Source organism: Geotrypetes seraphini, chromosome 2 (assembly GCF_902459505.1).
Source record: "Geotrypetes seraphini chromosome 2, aGeoSer1.1, whole genome shotgun sequence".
NCBI classification, from domain to species: Eukaryota; Metazoa; Chordata; class Amphibia; order Gymnophiona; family Dermophiidae; genus Geotrypetes; species Geotrypetes seraphini.
The window spans coordinates 152199562-152214447 of NC_047085.1; the positions used below are offsets into that span (position 1 = coordinate 152199562).

At 40.8% G+C, this 14886-nt stretch overlaps 1 protein-coding gene across 17 annotated transcripts in view; it reads left to right on the forward strand.

The window, feature by feature from the left end:
- PTPRM (protein tyrosine phosphatase receptor type M) overlaps positions 1-14886 on the forward strand; it is a 1237515-nt gene that overhangs the window by 656827 nt on the left and 565802 nt on the right. For all 17 annotated transcript variants that reach the window (XM_033934018.1, XM_033934031.1, XM_033934023.1 and 14 more), the window contains 2 exons: positions 5754-5955; positions 14726-14828. In XM_033934018.1, coding sequence (XP_033789909.1) covers positions 5754-5955; positions 14726-14828 — 305 coding nt within the window. The remainder of the gene's footprint in view (positions 1-5753; positions 5956-14725; positions 14829-14886) is intronic.

The following is a 14886-nucleotide window of genomic DNA, read 5'->3' on the forward strand; positions in this document are numbered from 1 at the left end:
ATGTAGTACTCCAGGTGAGGGTGCACCATGGCCCAGTACAGCGGCATGATACCTTCTTTGATCTGTTCGTGATTCCCTTTTTTATCATTCCTAGCATTCTGTTAACCCTTTTTTCCCACCGACACACATTGCGCGGATGGCTTCATCGACTTGTCGATCAGAACTCCCAACTCTCTTTCCTGGGAAGTCTCTCCAAGTACCGCCCCAAACATCCTATATTCGTGCATGATATTTTTGTTACCCACATGCATCACTTTGCACTTATCCACCTTGAACCTCATTTGTCATGTCGATGCCCATTTCTCGAGCTTGATTGTCACGTTGCAGATCTTCGCAATCCCCCTGTGTCTTCACTACTCTGAATAACTTCATATCGTCCACAAATTCGTATTATCTCACTCATCGTATCAATGTTCAGATCATTTATAAAGATGTTGAAGAGCACGGGTCCAAGCACCGAGCCCTGCGGCACCCCACTGATGACACTCTTCCAGTCCGAGTATTATCCATTTACCCCCACTCTCTGTTTCCTATGCTCCAGCCAGTTTTTAATCCACATGAGTATTTCACCCTCGATTCCATGGCTCGCAATTTTCTGAAGTAGTCATTCATGTGACCAGAGGCCTTAGGCCTCAAGCCCTAAGGTCTGCCATTCGGCAGATGGTGACCCATCCGTCCAACCAACGGATTTTAGGTAAGAGGGTGTCGGGGGTTGGGTGTCTCCAGGTCGCTGTGTGTGTGTGTGGGGGGGGGGTGTTGCGGGGTTCGGGGGGGGGGGGCGATTGGGAGTTCAGGGGGGTGGGAGAGTTTGGGCTCCCTCCTGCCCGGATCTGATCAGGGGAGTGGGGGGCTGCATCGGGGCAGGAGGGGTTGGGCTACCTCCTGCCCTAATCCGATCGGGGTGGAGTGGGGGGCTGCATCAGAGCAGGAGGGGTTGGGCTCCCTCCTGCCCATATTTTAGTGGGGGGAGGGTCATAGCTCTGCAGAAAAGATTGGCTAGCTCTCCTACCGCGGTAGCGATCCCCCGAACTGTCGCCAATCGCAGTACTTCGGGGGGGAGGATTGCAGCAGGGGAGATGCCTCATCTCTCCTGCCATGATCCTCATCCCGAAGTGCCGCGGTTGGCGGCAGTTCGGGTGATTGCCATCGCAGCAGAGGAGATGAGCCATCTGTCCTGCCACGATCGTTGCTGGGGGGGGGGGGGTGGATTCTGTAACCGGTGTTCTTTTTGACAGACACCAGTTACAAAATCCAGCTTTTAGGTGAAGGACTGGTCCCTCCTTCGCCTAAAAGGTCTTGTTTTGGGCGTTTGGGACTTTGGCTGTTTTTTGGTTGGTAATGTGTTATAAGTGTAGATATAGTGATAGTCTTGCTGTTTAAACAGCTGATTGTAGTTATAGGCCATTCTTAAAAAAACCCTCAATTTGGCCATTTTTTTTTGAGAATGGACATTTCCCCTGTTTCTACTTTCATCGTTTAGGGCCTAGGCCAAAAGGGGACTTTGACTTTTTTTTATTATATCCTTCCGCATACATACTATAGACTTGAAAAAATTCTAGCAGAACATAAGGGCAATACCCGGAAATTTAAAGAAATCTTAGGTTCCATTAGATGATTTTGTAACATACATTCAAGTTAACTGAAGTTTTCATAAATTTATCTATTTTACCAGATCAGATATTAATAATAATAATAATAATAATAACTTTATTCTTGTATACCGCAATACCATGAAAGTTCAATGCGGTTAACAGATGAAGAGACTGTACATTTACAGCGATATTACATACATGACAGAGATGAGGCATAAAAGATAAAGGACTTACAAAACAGGGCATTTAGTTAAACTAAGCGATCAGATTTGTTAGGCCAGTAAAGGAAGAGAGGGTGGATGGGAGGGTTTATAAGATAGAAGGTTTATTCTAATCAATATTTGTTATATATAAGTGCTTCTATGAGATTAGTTTATTGTATTTGATTGCACTTTCTGTATGTATGTTTTTCAAAATCAATAAAAATAGAACTTAAAAAACAAAAACAAAAAACTTTTAAGTACAGTAATTAGTTGAATGTACTTAGTTACTATATAACACTGGCATTTCCTAATCTCTTGTGTAACATTTTGTGTAATATTTCTAACTAGTTTTAATTATTAGAAATCTGATTTATAAAACACATATTAGAGGAAAAGAAATGAGCAAAATTACACGGTTGTGACAGTCATCATTGCATTTATGTGGGACTCAGTTCAGTAAGCCCATAGTTAAAGCAACCAGCAAGTGCAACTTAAAAGAAAAAAGAAAGCTTGTGTTTGTTTGAATGTGAATGCTTCAAAATGACACGTTAGTTATCTGAAATTCCCAGTTCTTCCTGTGAAACCCATGCATGGATACCTTAGAGAAGAGCTAATAAAGATGAGGTTGTCGGATAGCTATCGGTGATAAAACTGTTACCTGAACCAACTTACTCATATTCATTAGGGGGGAAAGGTCATTGTCTTTGAAATTATAATTAAAAAATAATATTTTTTTTTAAAAGGCAATAAAATCTATCTTTGAATATTAAAATAAAGATGTTATTTGATTAGGAGAGTAGTGTTAAAAGAATACTAATATGTACAGAACACAATCTGGGCATTTGGGACTAGACCTGTTTCAATAATGAATAAGTGCCAGAAAGATGCCCTGACCAGATGATCACTGTAGGGATGTTAACACAACCTCCACAAACTCCCCTAGTGATCACTGACCACCTCCCACCCTCCAAAGGTGTAAATGATACAGTTTTTACCTGCCTGTATGACAGCTTCAGATGTATCTGATAACAGTGTACCTAAATTTTAAATGCCCATCACCCGCCCGTGCCCCTCCCTTGACCACACCCTCTTTTAAGAGCACACAGTAGAATTTACATGCATCACTTTACAGAATACACTTAGAAAGTTGTGTGTACAAATTCTAAACAGTGTCAATTATTTGTTAATTGGCAATTATTAGCACCAGTTGTCTTGTTAGCCAATCAAGTTGCATATGCAAATCAGCAATGCACACAGATTTGGTAGCAGTATAAAGAATCTGGGGGTTAGTGTTATCCAGTCTGTTTTTTCTCCGATTCCAGTTTAATTCAAAAGCCCAGTTTGTTATGGTAGTCATCTATGAAGGTACACACGTGTATCCAGTAGTCACAATATTTATGAGATTGCTAGAACATGTGCATTGTGGTTTAATGATATAAGTATGATAAGCATTTAAATGCAACATGCACTTTAAAAGAACTATTAGTCCCTCTGACAACAAAATATTGATTTTTCTCTCTACTAAATAATAATGAACTGCTGAAAAAATACTGTTATGAAGGCATAATAAATCAGTATATTATTGGATCAGTGGTGTGCCAAAATTAATTGTTCTAGCCACCAAAGTTACATACCATTAAAATATAGTGGTTTGAAAATGTTTTATGAATTGTTGCGACTAAACTTTAAAAAGAACAAGAAGGATGCACAGAAGAATGCACTAGATATGTCTTTTTTTTTTAGATCCTTATAAACCTAGACAGGTTATTGACTCCTTTTTAACTCTTTTGGGGGTGATTTGTATAAACCTCTTTTCATGTATATACTGAAAATGGCCTCGTATAAAATTCAGACATGCAAAAGAGTACAGTCATGTGAAAAAATTAGGACACTCCGTGAAATATTCAGTTCTTTCTTAAGAAATGTTCACATATCGATGTCAAATCTTTTTTATTTATTTATTTATATCTGGAAAAGAAAGTGATGTAATTGCAGGTAAACAGCAAAAATTTTCCTTTATTTACAATTTCCAAACTCGCAGAGAGCGGAGTTGGCCTTGCTGTTCCAGTTTCACTGGACAACTTTGCACATTAGGTATTTACAGTAGGTGTCAATATCCCTGCTGACTTAGGTTGTCTTTATCAGGTTAATTATCCCCCCCCCCCTTCTTCAAGAGATCTTTGTCGAGCTAGATCTGTGGGAAGGGCTTAGAGTTTCTTGGCTAAGTTTCTTTACTTGTTTTCATGCCTGCTGCTTCCAGTCATGGGTGGGAGCTGAATCCCTCTTCTGCTGTCCAGGACTTCACTGGGATCTAAGATGGCCACTAGGAACCCTAGCATTCATCTCATAGTAATGTTGGGAGAGGAATCGGGATTAGAAGTTATGATGTTGGAGCTACAGGGGGGAGGCAGGGAAGCACTATTGAAACAATCACAAGCTGCCCTAAGAACAGATAATCCATCTGAGGAGCCATACATAACATCCTTATACAATAGGCTTATTGAGAAGATACACAAGGACTACAATATACCAGTGGTAGCAGGTCTCTTTCCAGCTTCTTACGTCATATGGCCTCTGCTAATGGGCTTAAAGGGGTTACTCACATTAGAAACACATAGTAAGTGATATGTGAAGTCACTTTGGGGAGGGATGACAAGAAAGTAGCCCTCTGATCCCAGTTGATGATAGTATTTAGAGTGAACAGAAGGTTGCAGCTTTTATGGCAGGGATGAGACTACTTTCTACTCAGAGTTGTCTCCCACATATGAGGGCCACACCTGCTCTTTCACAGACTGGAGTGCCAACTCATGAAGAACTTACTCTTTCATCGCAAGCAAAAAAGTGGATGGCTTTCTAATATCAGGGGCAAGCCTTGCAGCTTTTATAGCTTCTTCCTTATAACAGAATGTAACAGTAATGAGAGAAGAACCGTGGAGGGGCATAATAAAAAAAAAAAAAAAAAAAAAAAGTCTTAAGTCTCCTTTTGGCCTAAGGCCTTAAATGTTGAAAGTAGAAGCAGGGAAAATGTCCATTTTCAAAAAAAACTTCCAAAAGGAGGTTTTTTTTTATAATGGCCTGCCTCTACGTTCAGCTGTTTAAACGCCCAGACAACCACTACATCTACACTAACACCATATAATCAATCTAAAAAAAGTCTAACTCCCAAATGCCCAAAACAAGAGCTTTTAGGTGAAGGAGGAGCCAGTCCTTCGCCTAAAAGCTGGATTCTGTAACCGGTGTCTGTCAAAAACAACACCGGTTACAGAATCCCCCCCTACAACGATCCGGGCAGGAGGGAGCTCAAGCCTTCTTGTCCCGCGGCACCCCCCAACCCCCGACACGATCGGGGCAGGAGGGAGCCCAAGCCCTCCTTCCCCACTAAAAACCCACCCGCCCGACATGATCGGGGCAGGAGGAAGCCCAAGTCCTCCTGCTCTGCCGAAACCCCCTACCCCCCACGCCCACTAAAATACGGGCACCCCCACTAAAACCTGACAGCGTACACTTGTGATCAGAAGAAAATCTTCATAGTAATCATATTATAGCCGTGTAGGCTAAAATTGAGTCCAACTCGTCCTATATGTACAAGTATGTCTATGTTTGTACCTATATGTCTTGGTTCTTTGTTCAGAGTCAACAGTAATGTGACTACAAAAATGACATTCAAAAGTGAAAAGGTATTAGCTTAAGTCTGAACCCTTCTGTTTCAGCTATAATCTACCAGTCTGTAAATCTCTGTATCGTTAAAAAAAGAAATAATAAATAAAAATAACTCTTAACAGTTTTGGATAAGGTATTGTGTGTTTTCATTGGATTTCGGATTTGAAGAGTATACAAGGAGTAAAAATGCTTATCGTAAAACAACTGACAGTACATATATCAGGAGGGCTTACTGGATAAAGATAAAATCTTTGGCCACCTGCTCTGGGTATTTTATCACCTTCTTTTTCTATTACAGATCTCGTACAGTGCTGTCAGCTCATTTGACCCAGAAATACATCTGTCTAATCAAAGTGGACGTGTTTTAAAACTGGGAAATGAAACTCACTACCTTTTCTTTGGATTGTATCCAGGGACTACTTATTCCTTTACCATTAAGGCCAGCACAGCAAAAGGCTTTGGTCCCCCTATCACAAATCAGTTCACTACAAAAATATCAGGTATTGTTCTAAATTAATTGCTGCTGTTTTATTGTTGTTTGTGTCTAGAAAATCGGGTTTTTAATAGTTACACTTATCAACGCACTTCCCTCCATTGCTCCCCCCAGCAACATATGCAAAATACAAAAATATGTGATTCTGATTATAAAACTAGGGGCTCCTTTTATGAAGCTGCGTTAGCGGCTTTAACACGCGCAACTTTTTATCACGCACTAACCCCCACGCTAGCCGAAAAACTACCGCTTGCTCAAGAGGAGGCGGTAGCGGCTAATGCAGCCGGCAGTTTAGTGTGAGCTATTATGCGCATTAAACCGCTACCGCAGCTTTGTAAAAGGAGCCCTAGGTCTTATAGGCATTGTAAGAAAATCTACTTTTGTGCATAGTTTGGGCTTCAGATAGACCTGAGTTCTAAGGATGGAACTTAGTCACAGTTTGGACGTGCTTAATGCAATCTGCTAAATAGCTCTCTGGGTTTTCATTTTTGCTTTATTAAGCTCAAAATACATTTAATCCACCACATAAACAGGGCACATCAATACAAAGATATTGCAAACAGTAATGGTATTTGCTAATTAGAGGAAAAGATCCATTAACTGAAGCACAACAAATGAAAAAAAAAACAGCTTTATGTTTCTTGCTAAAAAGCTACCATTTTTTTCTCACTAAAGATTGCTCCGATTAGGTCATTCTTGAAACAGGTAGATTCAGCAAATAAAGCACATGACAAAAATATATAGATTGCATACATACCTTCATTTTCAAAAGGTTAAAACCAGAAAAAAACAGATACAGACCTTAGCATGGCTTCTACTTCATTGCAAATGGAGGTTTGCAGCTGCACAATGGTGACCTCATTGTGAGATCATCAGGGTACACCTGCAAGATAGAATGCCACAATTAAAATATGTGCTGGGGGATCTGGTTGGGATTCAAACCCATGACCTCTGGAAGAGGAGCACAGGGCTTTTATTTATTGAGTTATAGCAGCTTCCAGGCAGGTGTCTCTGACTGCCCTGTGATATGATAGCTTAGGGATGGTAAGCCTTTGTAAAAAGTGAAGGAAAAGTGCACTGAAATACATCTGCATTTTACTTACAAGTGCAGCCTATGAACTCCCGTGACAGACGTGCAGTAGTAAATTATGCAACAAAACTTTTAACTTTAAACTACATGAGTCAATTACCTTTTCCCAGAAGGCTCTAAACATTTTTTTAACTTGGTCAGTACATCTCATGGGAAATCTTTCTTATTTCTTTGATTTCGGTATCTATCACTGTCACATAATGTAGAAAGATTATATAATTTATGACACAAGTCATGCATGAAAACAATATTGGAACTCTCCTGATCTGATTACCCTTAACCACTGAGTCATTGCTGTGGAAAATCAATTGACATCTTGGGAGTAACATAATTAAGCCTTTTAGTTTTCATTTAAAAATGGAAGATGTGCTCAGACATTTCAGTCTTTAGATTATAGCTGATGGCTGTAACTTGTTTTTATAAGAATGTGTGGTACTGCTTGATACCTGTAGTCTTACTTGACTTATACTTTTTCCCACAGTATAAAATTGTCATGAATTAAGTTGACTTGCAGAGAAGTCATGAGAATTATGCAATTATGTTTTGTTAGATTTAAAGGACAAAGCCAGTAATCCAGGTTCAGTTAGGTGAACATGAGTTTATGTAGTCTGATTAACTCATTCAGTGGAATAGAACTGTACAAATATAATTTCTGTCATTTTTAGACCTTTTCTTAGCCCTTATTTATTCCCTAATTTTCTTCTCTGTTGGGACTCTGTCAGTTGATGTATCTTGATATTTGTTTTGAAAACTAACCATTTTGGCAAGGGAATTATATATAAAAAGTAGAGTGAACACCAAAAGAACCCCCCCCCAAAAAAAAAAAAAGGGGTCCCTCAAGACAGATATATGTGTAAAAGTTTATTGAAAGTCCAGTTTGCAAATAATGATGGTCTCAAATTCAAAAACAAGAAAATTGACTAACAGCTAAAAATAGGGAAATGTCTGCAACAGGAGTCAACAGTATGCCAAGGAATTGAACAAGCTAGCTGAAGATGTTAATAAATAACAATGGATCGTATTTCAAAGATATTTGGTATGGTAGCTCAAACAGGTGATAATCAATATAACCATAAAGACGTTGTCTGTGAATTTCACAAAGCAGTACTAAAGGGAATTGCAGAAATATGCTTGTTTTTTTATCTTCTTGGAAAATGAAAACATTTATATTAGAAATATAGAAAAATGAAGGCAGTTAAAAACCATATGGTCTATCTAGTCTGCCTATCTATGACAACTACTATCCTATCTTCTACCTTAGAGATCCAGTGTACTTATCCCAAGTTTTTGTGAATTTAAATACATTTTCAATCTCCACCACCACCCTTTTCATGAAAAAGTGTTTTCTGAGATTACTTCTTAACCTATCCCCTTTCGCCTTCATCTTATGCCCTCTCATTGCAGAGCTTCTTTTCAGTTGAAAGAGACTTATTTCATGCACATATATGCCTTGTAGGTATTAAACATCTCTATCATATCTCCTCTCTTCCATCTTTCCTCCAAAGTATACAAATTTAGGTCTTTAAGTCTGTTCTCATATGCTTTATGACAAAGACCACCAACCATTTTAGTAGATTTCCACTGAACCGACTCCATACTGTTTTAACATACTAAGGATTTTAACACCGATGTTGTTATCCATCTGGGAACAAATGACCTAGCCAACAACTCCACACTTGGCAACGCAGAAAGCTTTTCGGGAGCTTGGTGAGGGCTTGAAACCTTTTGTAAAGACTAGCTTTTTCTGAAATACTGCCTGCATATGGAAAGGGAGAGCAAAGAGTAAAAAACACAGAGGACTTTAATAGATGGCTCAAAGCCTGATGTCATCAAGAAGGCTTTAGGTACATAGGAAGATGGGGGAGGATGGGGAAATATATGGAAGGACAAGAAGCTATATTGCACTGATGGGCTACATATTACTACACCAGGAAAAAGAAACCTTACGGAGAAATTTAGACAATATGGGATTCATAATAATTAAAAAAAAAAGTCTAAAAAGTGTCCTAAATGGCTACTTGAACGATCAAAAAGCCTGATTGTCCAAGTACCCATAACCAAAGCTGGTTTTTAGACGTATCTAAAAACAGCTTAGGCCTTTCCCCTGCCTCTAGACGCACAGAGAGAAAAGAGGCGTGTTTAGTGTTTAGAGGAGGGGAAAGGGCGGGAGGTGGGCCGACCTACACCTAGGCGTACAACACATATAACCAAAACAGTTGACAGATTGCCTAGTCGGCACTTAGACCTTTTTGACTTACACGAAGTCAAACCAGGTCTAAGTGCCGAAGAAGGGGCGGCTGAGCTGATGACCGCTGGCGCGATCAGTTCAGCAGCCCGGCAACCTACCCACCGCAACCATCGCGGCAGGAGCGATGCCTCATCTCCCCTACCGCGATGTGATCACCCCTCTACCCGAACTGCTGCGACCTGCGGCAGGAGAGATGCCCAATCTCTCCCACCGTGGGTTGTGGCAGTTCAGGTACAGGAGTGATCGCATCGCGGCAGGGGAGATGGCCAATCTCTCCTGCCACGATACATCACCCCCCTCCCCCGACGATATCAGGGCAAGAGGGAGCCCAAGCCCTCTTGCCCGTGACAGCCGCAGCACCCCCGATGATATCGGGGCAAGAGGGAGCCCAAGCCCTCTTGCCCCGGCGATCGTGCCCCCCCCCGACTCGATATGGCCAGGAGGGAGCCCAAGCCCTCCTGGCCCTGGCGACCCCCCCCTCCGACACAACAGGCCAGGAGAGAGCCCAAACTCTTCTGGCCCCGGCGACCCCCCCCCCGACTGGATTGGGCCAGGACAGAGCCCAAGCCCTCCTGGCCCCAGCGACCCCCTACCCCCCACCCTCCACTATAATACGGGCAGGAGGGATCCCAGGCCCTCCTGCCCTCGACACAACCCCCCTCCCCCCAATGACTGCCCCCCCCAGAACCCCCGATCAGACCCCCCCCCGCTGACCCGTGACCCCCCGGCCGACCGCACGACCCCCCCACCCCCACCCCTTCCCCATACCTTTAAGGTTGGCCAGACAGATGGGTGCCAAGCCCGCCTGTCCGGCAGGCCAGCCGGGTCCAGAATGGGGCCAGATTGGCCCAAGCGGGAGAAACCCCGCCCATAGGTGGGGCCTGAGGCACCTGGGCCCAACCCATGATTTGCACAGCCCAAATAATTTGTAGTCCTCAAAAACATGTTTTTGTTGTTTTTTCAAATGAATTTTGTACAAATAGTCTATCTGCTGCAGTGTGTATAATTGGTGTGTTTGTGATTCATGATCCTCTTATTGAATACCCTGATGGTTTTACGAATGTATATCAGATTGCATGGGCATATGGCAAGATACACATTCCTGAGCTTTTGCGGTTGGTAAATGTGGTAAGTTTCTACTTCTCTCCTGTCATTTGATGGTTTCAAGATTTAGGGCTCCTTTTACTAAGCTGCGATAGCGGTTTTAGCGCGTACTTAGCACGTGCAGAATTGCCACGCATGCTAGACGCTAAAACCAGCATTGAGCTGGCATTATTTCTAGCTGCATAGCGTGGGTTTAGCGCACGCAGCAATTCTGCGCGAATTAAAAACGCTGTCTCAGCTTAGTAAAAGGAGCCCTTAATATTCATATTCACTATACAAACTTGTAATGCCCTCTTGGTCTTTGTATGTAATATTGGGCTGTCACAGGAAGAGCTGAATGTAGTAGCAGATCTTTAAGTGGTTTTTTTCCCCTTTTTTTGTTTGCAGTCATTATATCCTTGTTTTTAAATGTTCAATGCTTTGAATGATATGCTGATGTTTCCGCAATATTGTAATGATGTTCTTTGAGCTCTATCTTCTCGTTCGGTTGTCTCACGTTCGGTATCAAGAAATCCTCTCTATTAGTTGCCAGTGCTCTACAATATCCCTTCTTGATTGCCTCCTTAGGTTAGTCCTTAGATCTAAATTGCTTGGCCATATCTCTTGCTGGTCTCCTGAAGGAAGTATTATCAGAGCAGAGTCGTCTCCGTAAAAATTGGCTGTAGGATGGATTTTTCTCAAAGGATTGGTTGTGGCACCTATTGAAATCCAGATACTTATTAACATCTGTAGGTTTCCTGTAGAGATTTGTATGAAATTTTCCACCTTCAAAAATTATGCAAATGTCCAGAAAGGGAATGCATTTGATATCAAAATTCTTCTGAAACTTTAGATTATAGTAAAAACCATTGAGGTCTTCAAAAAATTGATTAAGATCTTCTATTGTCCCGCTCCAAAGCATAAAAACACCATCAGTGTAGTGTCCCCATAAAACAACATGTTTATTCCTTGGTTCTTGTTCAAAAAATTTTCTTCATGCGTCATCTCAAGGTTTTTTATTTTCTTTTGGTGTATGGGTCCTAAATGCTCTGTCATCTAGAGTGTCCCCGAACCTGGTTCACAACTAGCAATGGTTCTTAGAATTTCTGTACTCTCCTGATTTAATAGTTGTATTGAGAGATATTAATGTATGACTCAGATTTTCTGACTTAATTATAGTTCTTTTCCTTTTTTATTTTTCTTGATTTAATGAATGTAAACCACTTTGATCTGACCTCATAAAATGCAGAATAGCAAATGCTTGAATAAACAAAGTAGTTGGAAGCATTCAAAAAAAAGGAAAAATGAATAATATTTTCTTGATTTAATGATTGTAAACCACATTAATTTGACCTCATAAAACGCAGAATAGCAAATGCTTGAATAAGCAAAGTAGTTATAAGCATTCAAAAAAAGGAAACATTAATAATAATAGCATGAAAACAGAGGAAGGCCATGAAGTAGTAAGCATAAGTAGAGTACCATCAGATGCTTTCAGGGCTTATCCTTGTAGAGATAGTTACCTACCTTATAACACAAACCCCAGTCCTTCTGGTAGCTATCAAGTCAGGGGTTCTAGGGTTTAAAATCACTAGATCTCAGCTAAAAGCCATATCAGTGCAAAATGCACCCCTACAGAGCAAACAAAGTCTACCTCATGAGTTATAGCAGAGCTAATCATCGGTTAAACACTTCTAAACTAGCTGCTATGTCTAGACATCATAAGGTGGAGTAAAAACTCCACCAAAGTCCAAAAACTCCCAACTGTTAGTTTAAATCAATTTAAAGCTCACATTCATGACTACTATAGCACAAAATTCAAAATAGCATGTAGTATTTAACTCATTTCCTATTGCAGTGAAGAAGTAAGACACATTGGAGCCAGAGCTGTCCAAACATACCCGATTAGGGCCCTTTGTTTTGCTAAGGGCTGCATCAGCTGGAAGACTGGAAGATAACTTATAGAACATGGCAGCCAGAGCTGGCTTTCTCTAGAAACCAGTGTCCATCCAAAATAGCCAATCAGCCTGCTTCCTACACCAATCAGAAAAAAAGACACTTGGCTTTTATCTGCCATCGTGTTTCTATGTTAATGAAAGCACACTGATAAAATGCCTGCCATTCTGCACCTGCATTCAAACTACAGGGTTCCATTGTATATAAACGACAAATCTATTGTTGCTCACATCTCGGAGTTTTCTGGACATCACCTTCTCTTATATTAGGGGGAATCTAATCCACAGCCATCATCGCAACTAGCTAAAATGATGATTAAAAGAAATGCAATGTTGAACCATCGGTGCTTCCCCTTTCCTTTTGGTAATATAAAACATGGGGGTTGTATCTGTGAGATTTTATCTACTGCCTGATTAGAGAGAGTACCTACCTTAAGAGCTACATGAGGATGCATAGTTTAAAAACAATAGGTTGCAGATCTTTTAGTTGGGCACATTTATGTATCTGAAGTGTTTTCTGTCATCAATATGTTTGTTTATTTATTTTTTTGCATTTGCTGATCTCTATCAATTCTGATTACAAAGATTTAATTTAAAAAGAGTATAATGTATATTTTTAGCAATCTTGATAGCATCATTGTTTTGAGGCTGCAGCAGTCAGTGATTACAGAAGAACGCTTTGACCTAAATGTTCAATACTGGGCCTAATTTGGACACTGGTGTTAAATACATGGGGCTTTGCAGGTCGCTGAAAGTTATTCAGGTGCTGGCTGATATTTAGAGTGATGCCTTGATAAGTCACCAGATTACCCCCCCCCCCATTCCTATACAAAACCGTAGCACAGTTTTTAGCCTGCTGCAGTAGTAACAGCTCTGATGCTCATAGAATTCCTATGAGTGTCAGAGCTGTTACCACCGCGGCCAATGCTGAAATATGCGCTATGGTTTTATAAAGGGGGGATGGAGGTATTAAGGACTGAAATTCACTGCTAACTGGGTATGTCCCAGCTCTGTCTTGATTGCACTCCCAGCTTACTTGGCTGTAGCCTAATAGTGCCACTGTGCTGATATTCAATTGCACTGTCCAGTTAGGTGAAGTTAAACATCTGTGGTAGAATCGGCCATCAGGATTTAACTGGGTAGACTACTTCCTACCTGATTAAATCCCACTTGATTAAATACCCATTTTTAAAACCTTAGGTCAGGGGTGTCCAATGTCGGTCCTCGAGGGCCGCAATCCAGTCGGATTTTCAGGATTTCCCCAATAAATATGCATGAGATCTCTATATATGCTAATAGATCTCATGCATATTCATCGGGGAAATCCTAGATCTCATGCATATTTATTGGGGAAATCCTGAAAACCCGACTGGATTGTGGCCCTCAAGGACTGACATTGGACAACCCTGCCTTAGGTCATTGGTCTCTAACCTGTGGTCCTCAAAGTCCTGTTGTGGCTCTCAATGTTTCTCAAGTCCTGAAAATTAATTAAGTTCAATCTTGCCATCTCGGATAGTGCATTTAATATCTGAAAAAAAGGATTGCCATAAAAAGGCATGGATGAAGGTCAGCATAGGTAGAGAATTTGTCTCCGTCCCATGGAATCTATCTCCGTCCCCATCCCTGTAAGCTCTGTCCTCATTTGCAAAAGCCTCGAATACTTAACGATTTTAAAGTGTTCGAGGCTTGTGCAGATAAGGACAGAGCTTGCAGGGATGGGACAGGGACAGACCTAACGAGGACGGGACAGGAATAGAGATAGATCCCGTGGAAATGAGGACAAATTTATTCCCATGTCATTCTCTAGGCACAGGGCATGTATAGGATCTATTGTGCTTATGCCTTATGTGCATATGGCCATAGGACAAGTCAAAGGTCAGGATTGATATTTAGATGCAGTGGTATGACAATGCTAGAGAAACCATGAAACACTTACATTCAGAGAATTGTGAAAACAATGCCAAAATTTTGCTAAAATACAGAGTGCACAATGAAAACGTATATAGGCTTAAATATGCAAGCTTGAAATCTTTTTGTGGCCCTCAGAGCTTTTTCATATTCACATTCAGGTGCATTACATTACATAAACATTGGAGACCACTGCCTTAGGTCAGATGTAAGGTATATAAGATTCTCCACAGTTCTTTTTGCCAAACCATATTAATCTGAATCTAATTTAGAGAGATTTAACAAATTTTAGAAGCTTAAACTGTTGTCACATCTGTACCGAAGCTCATGTATTGTAACACCTTTACTGAAGCCCATGCAAACAGCTCTGAATTGACTCCCCCGTCATTAGTAGCGGTATAGAAGCTTCCAATAAACATAAACTATAAATGCAGACATACGTATTTTTGTTTCTGAGCTAATTAATGATCCTGTTCATCCTCTGTTTTTTCAGCACCCTCCATGCCAGCTTACGAACTTGAAACACCTTTGAATCAGACTGACAGTACTGTGACTGTCATGCTTAAGCCTGCTCATAGCAGAGGTGCTCCTGTCAGGTACAGAAAATAATAATAAAGATCTTTGAGAAATTAAAGTGAAATTGATTTTCGTTAA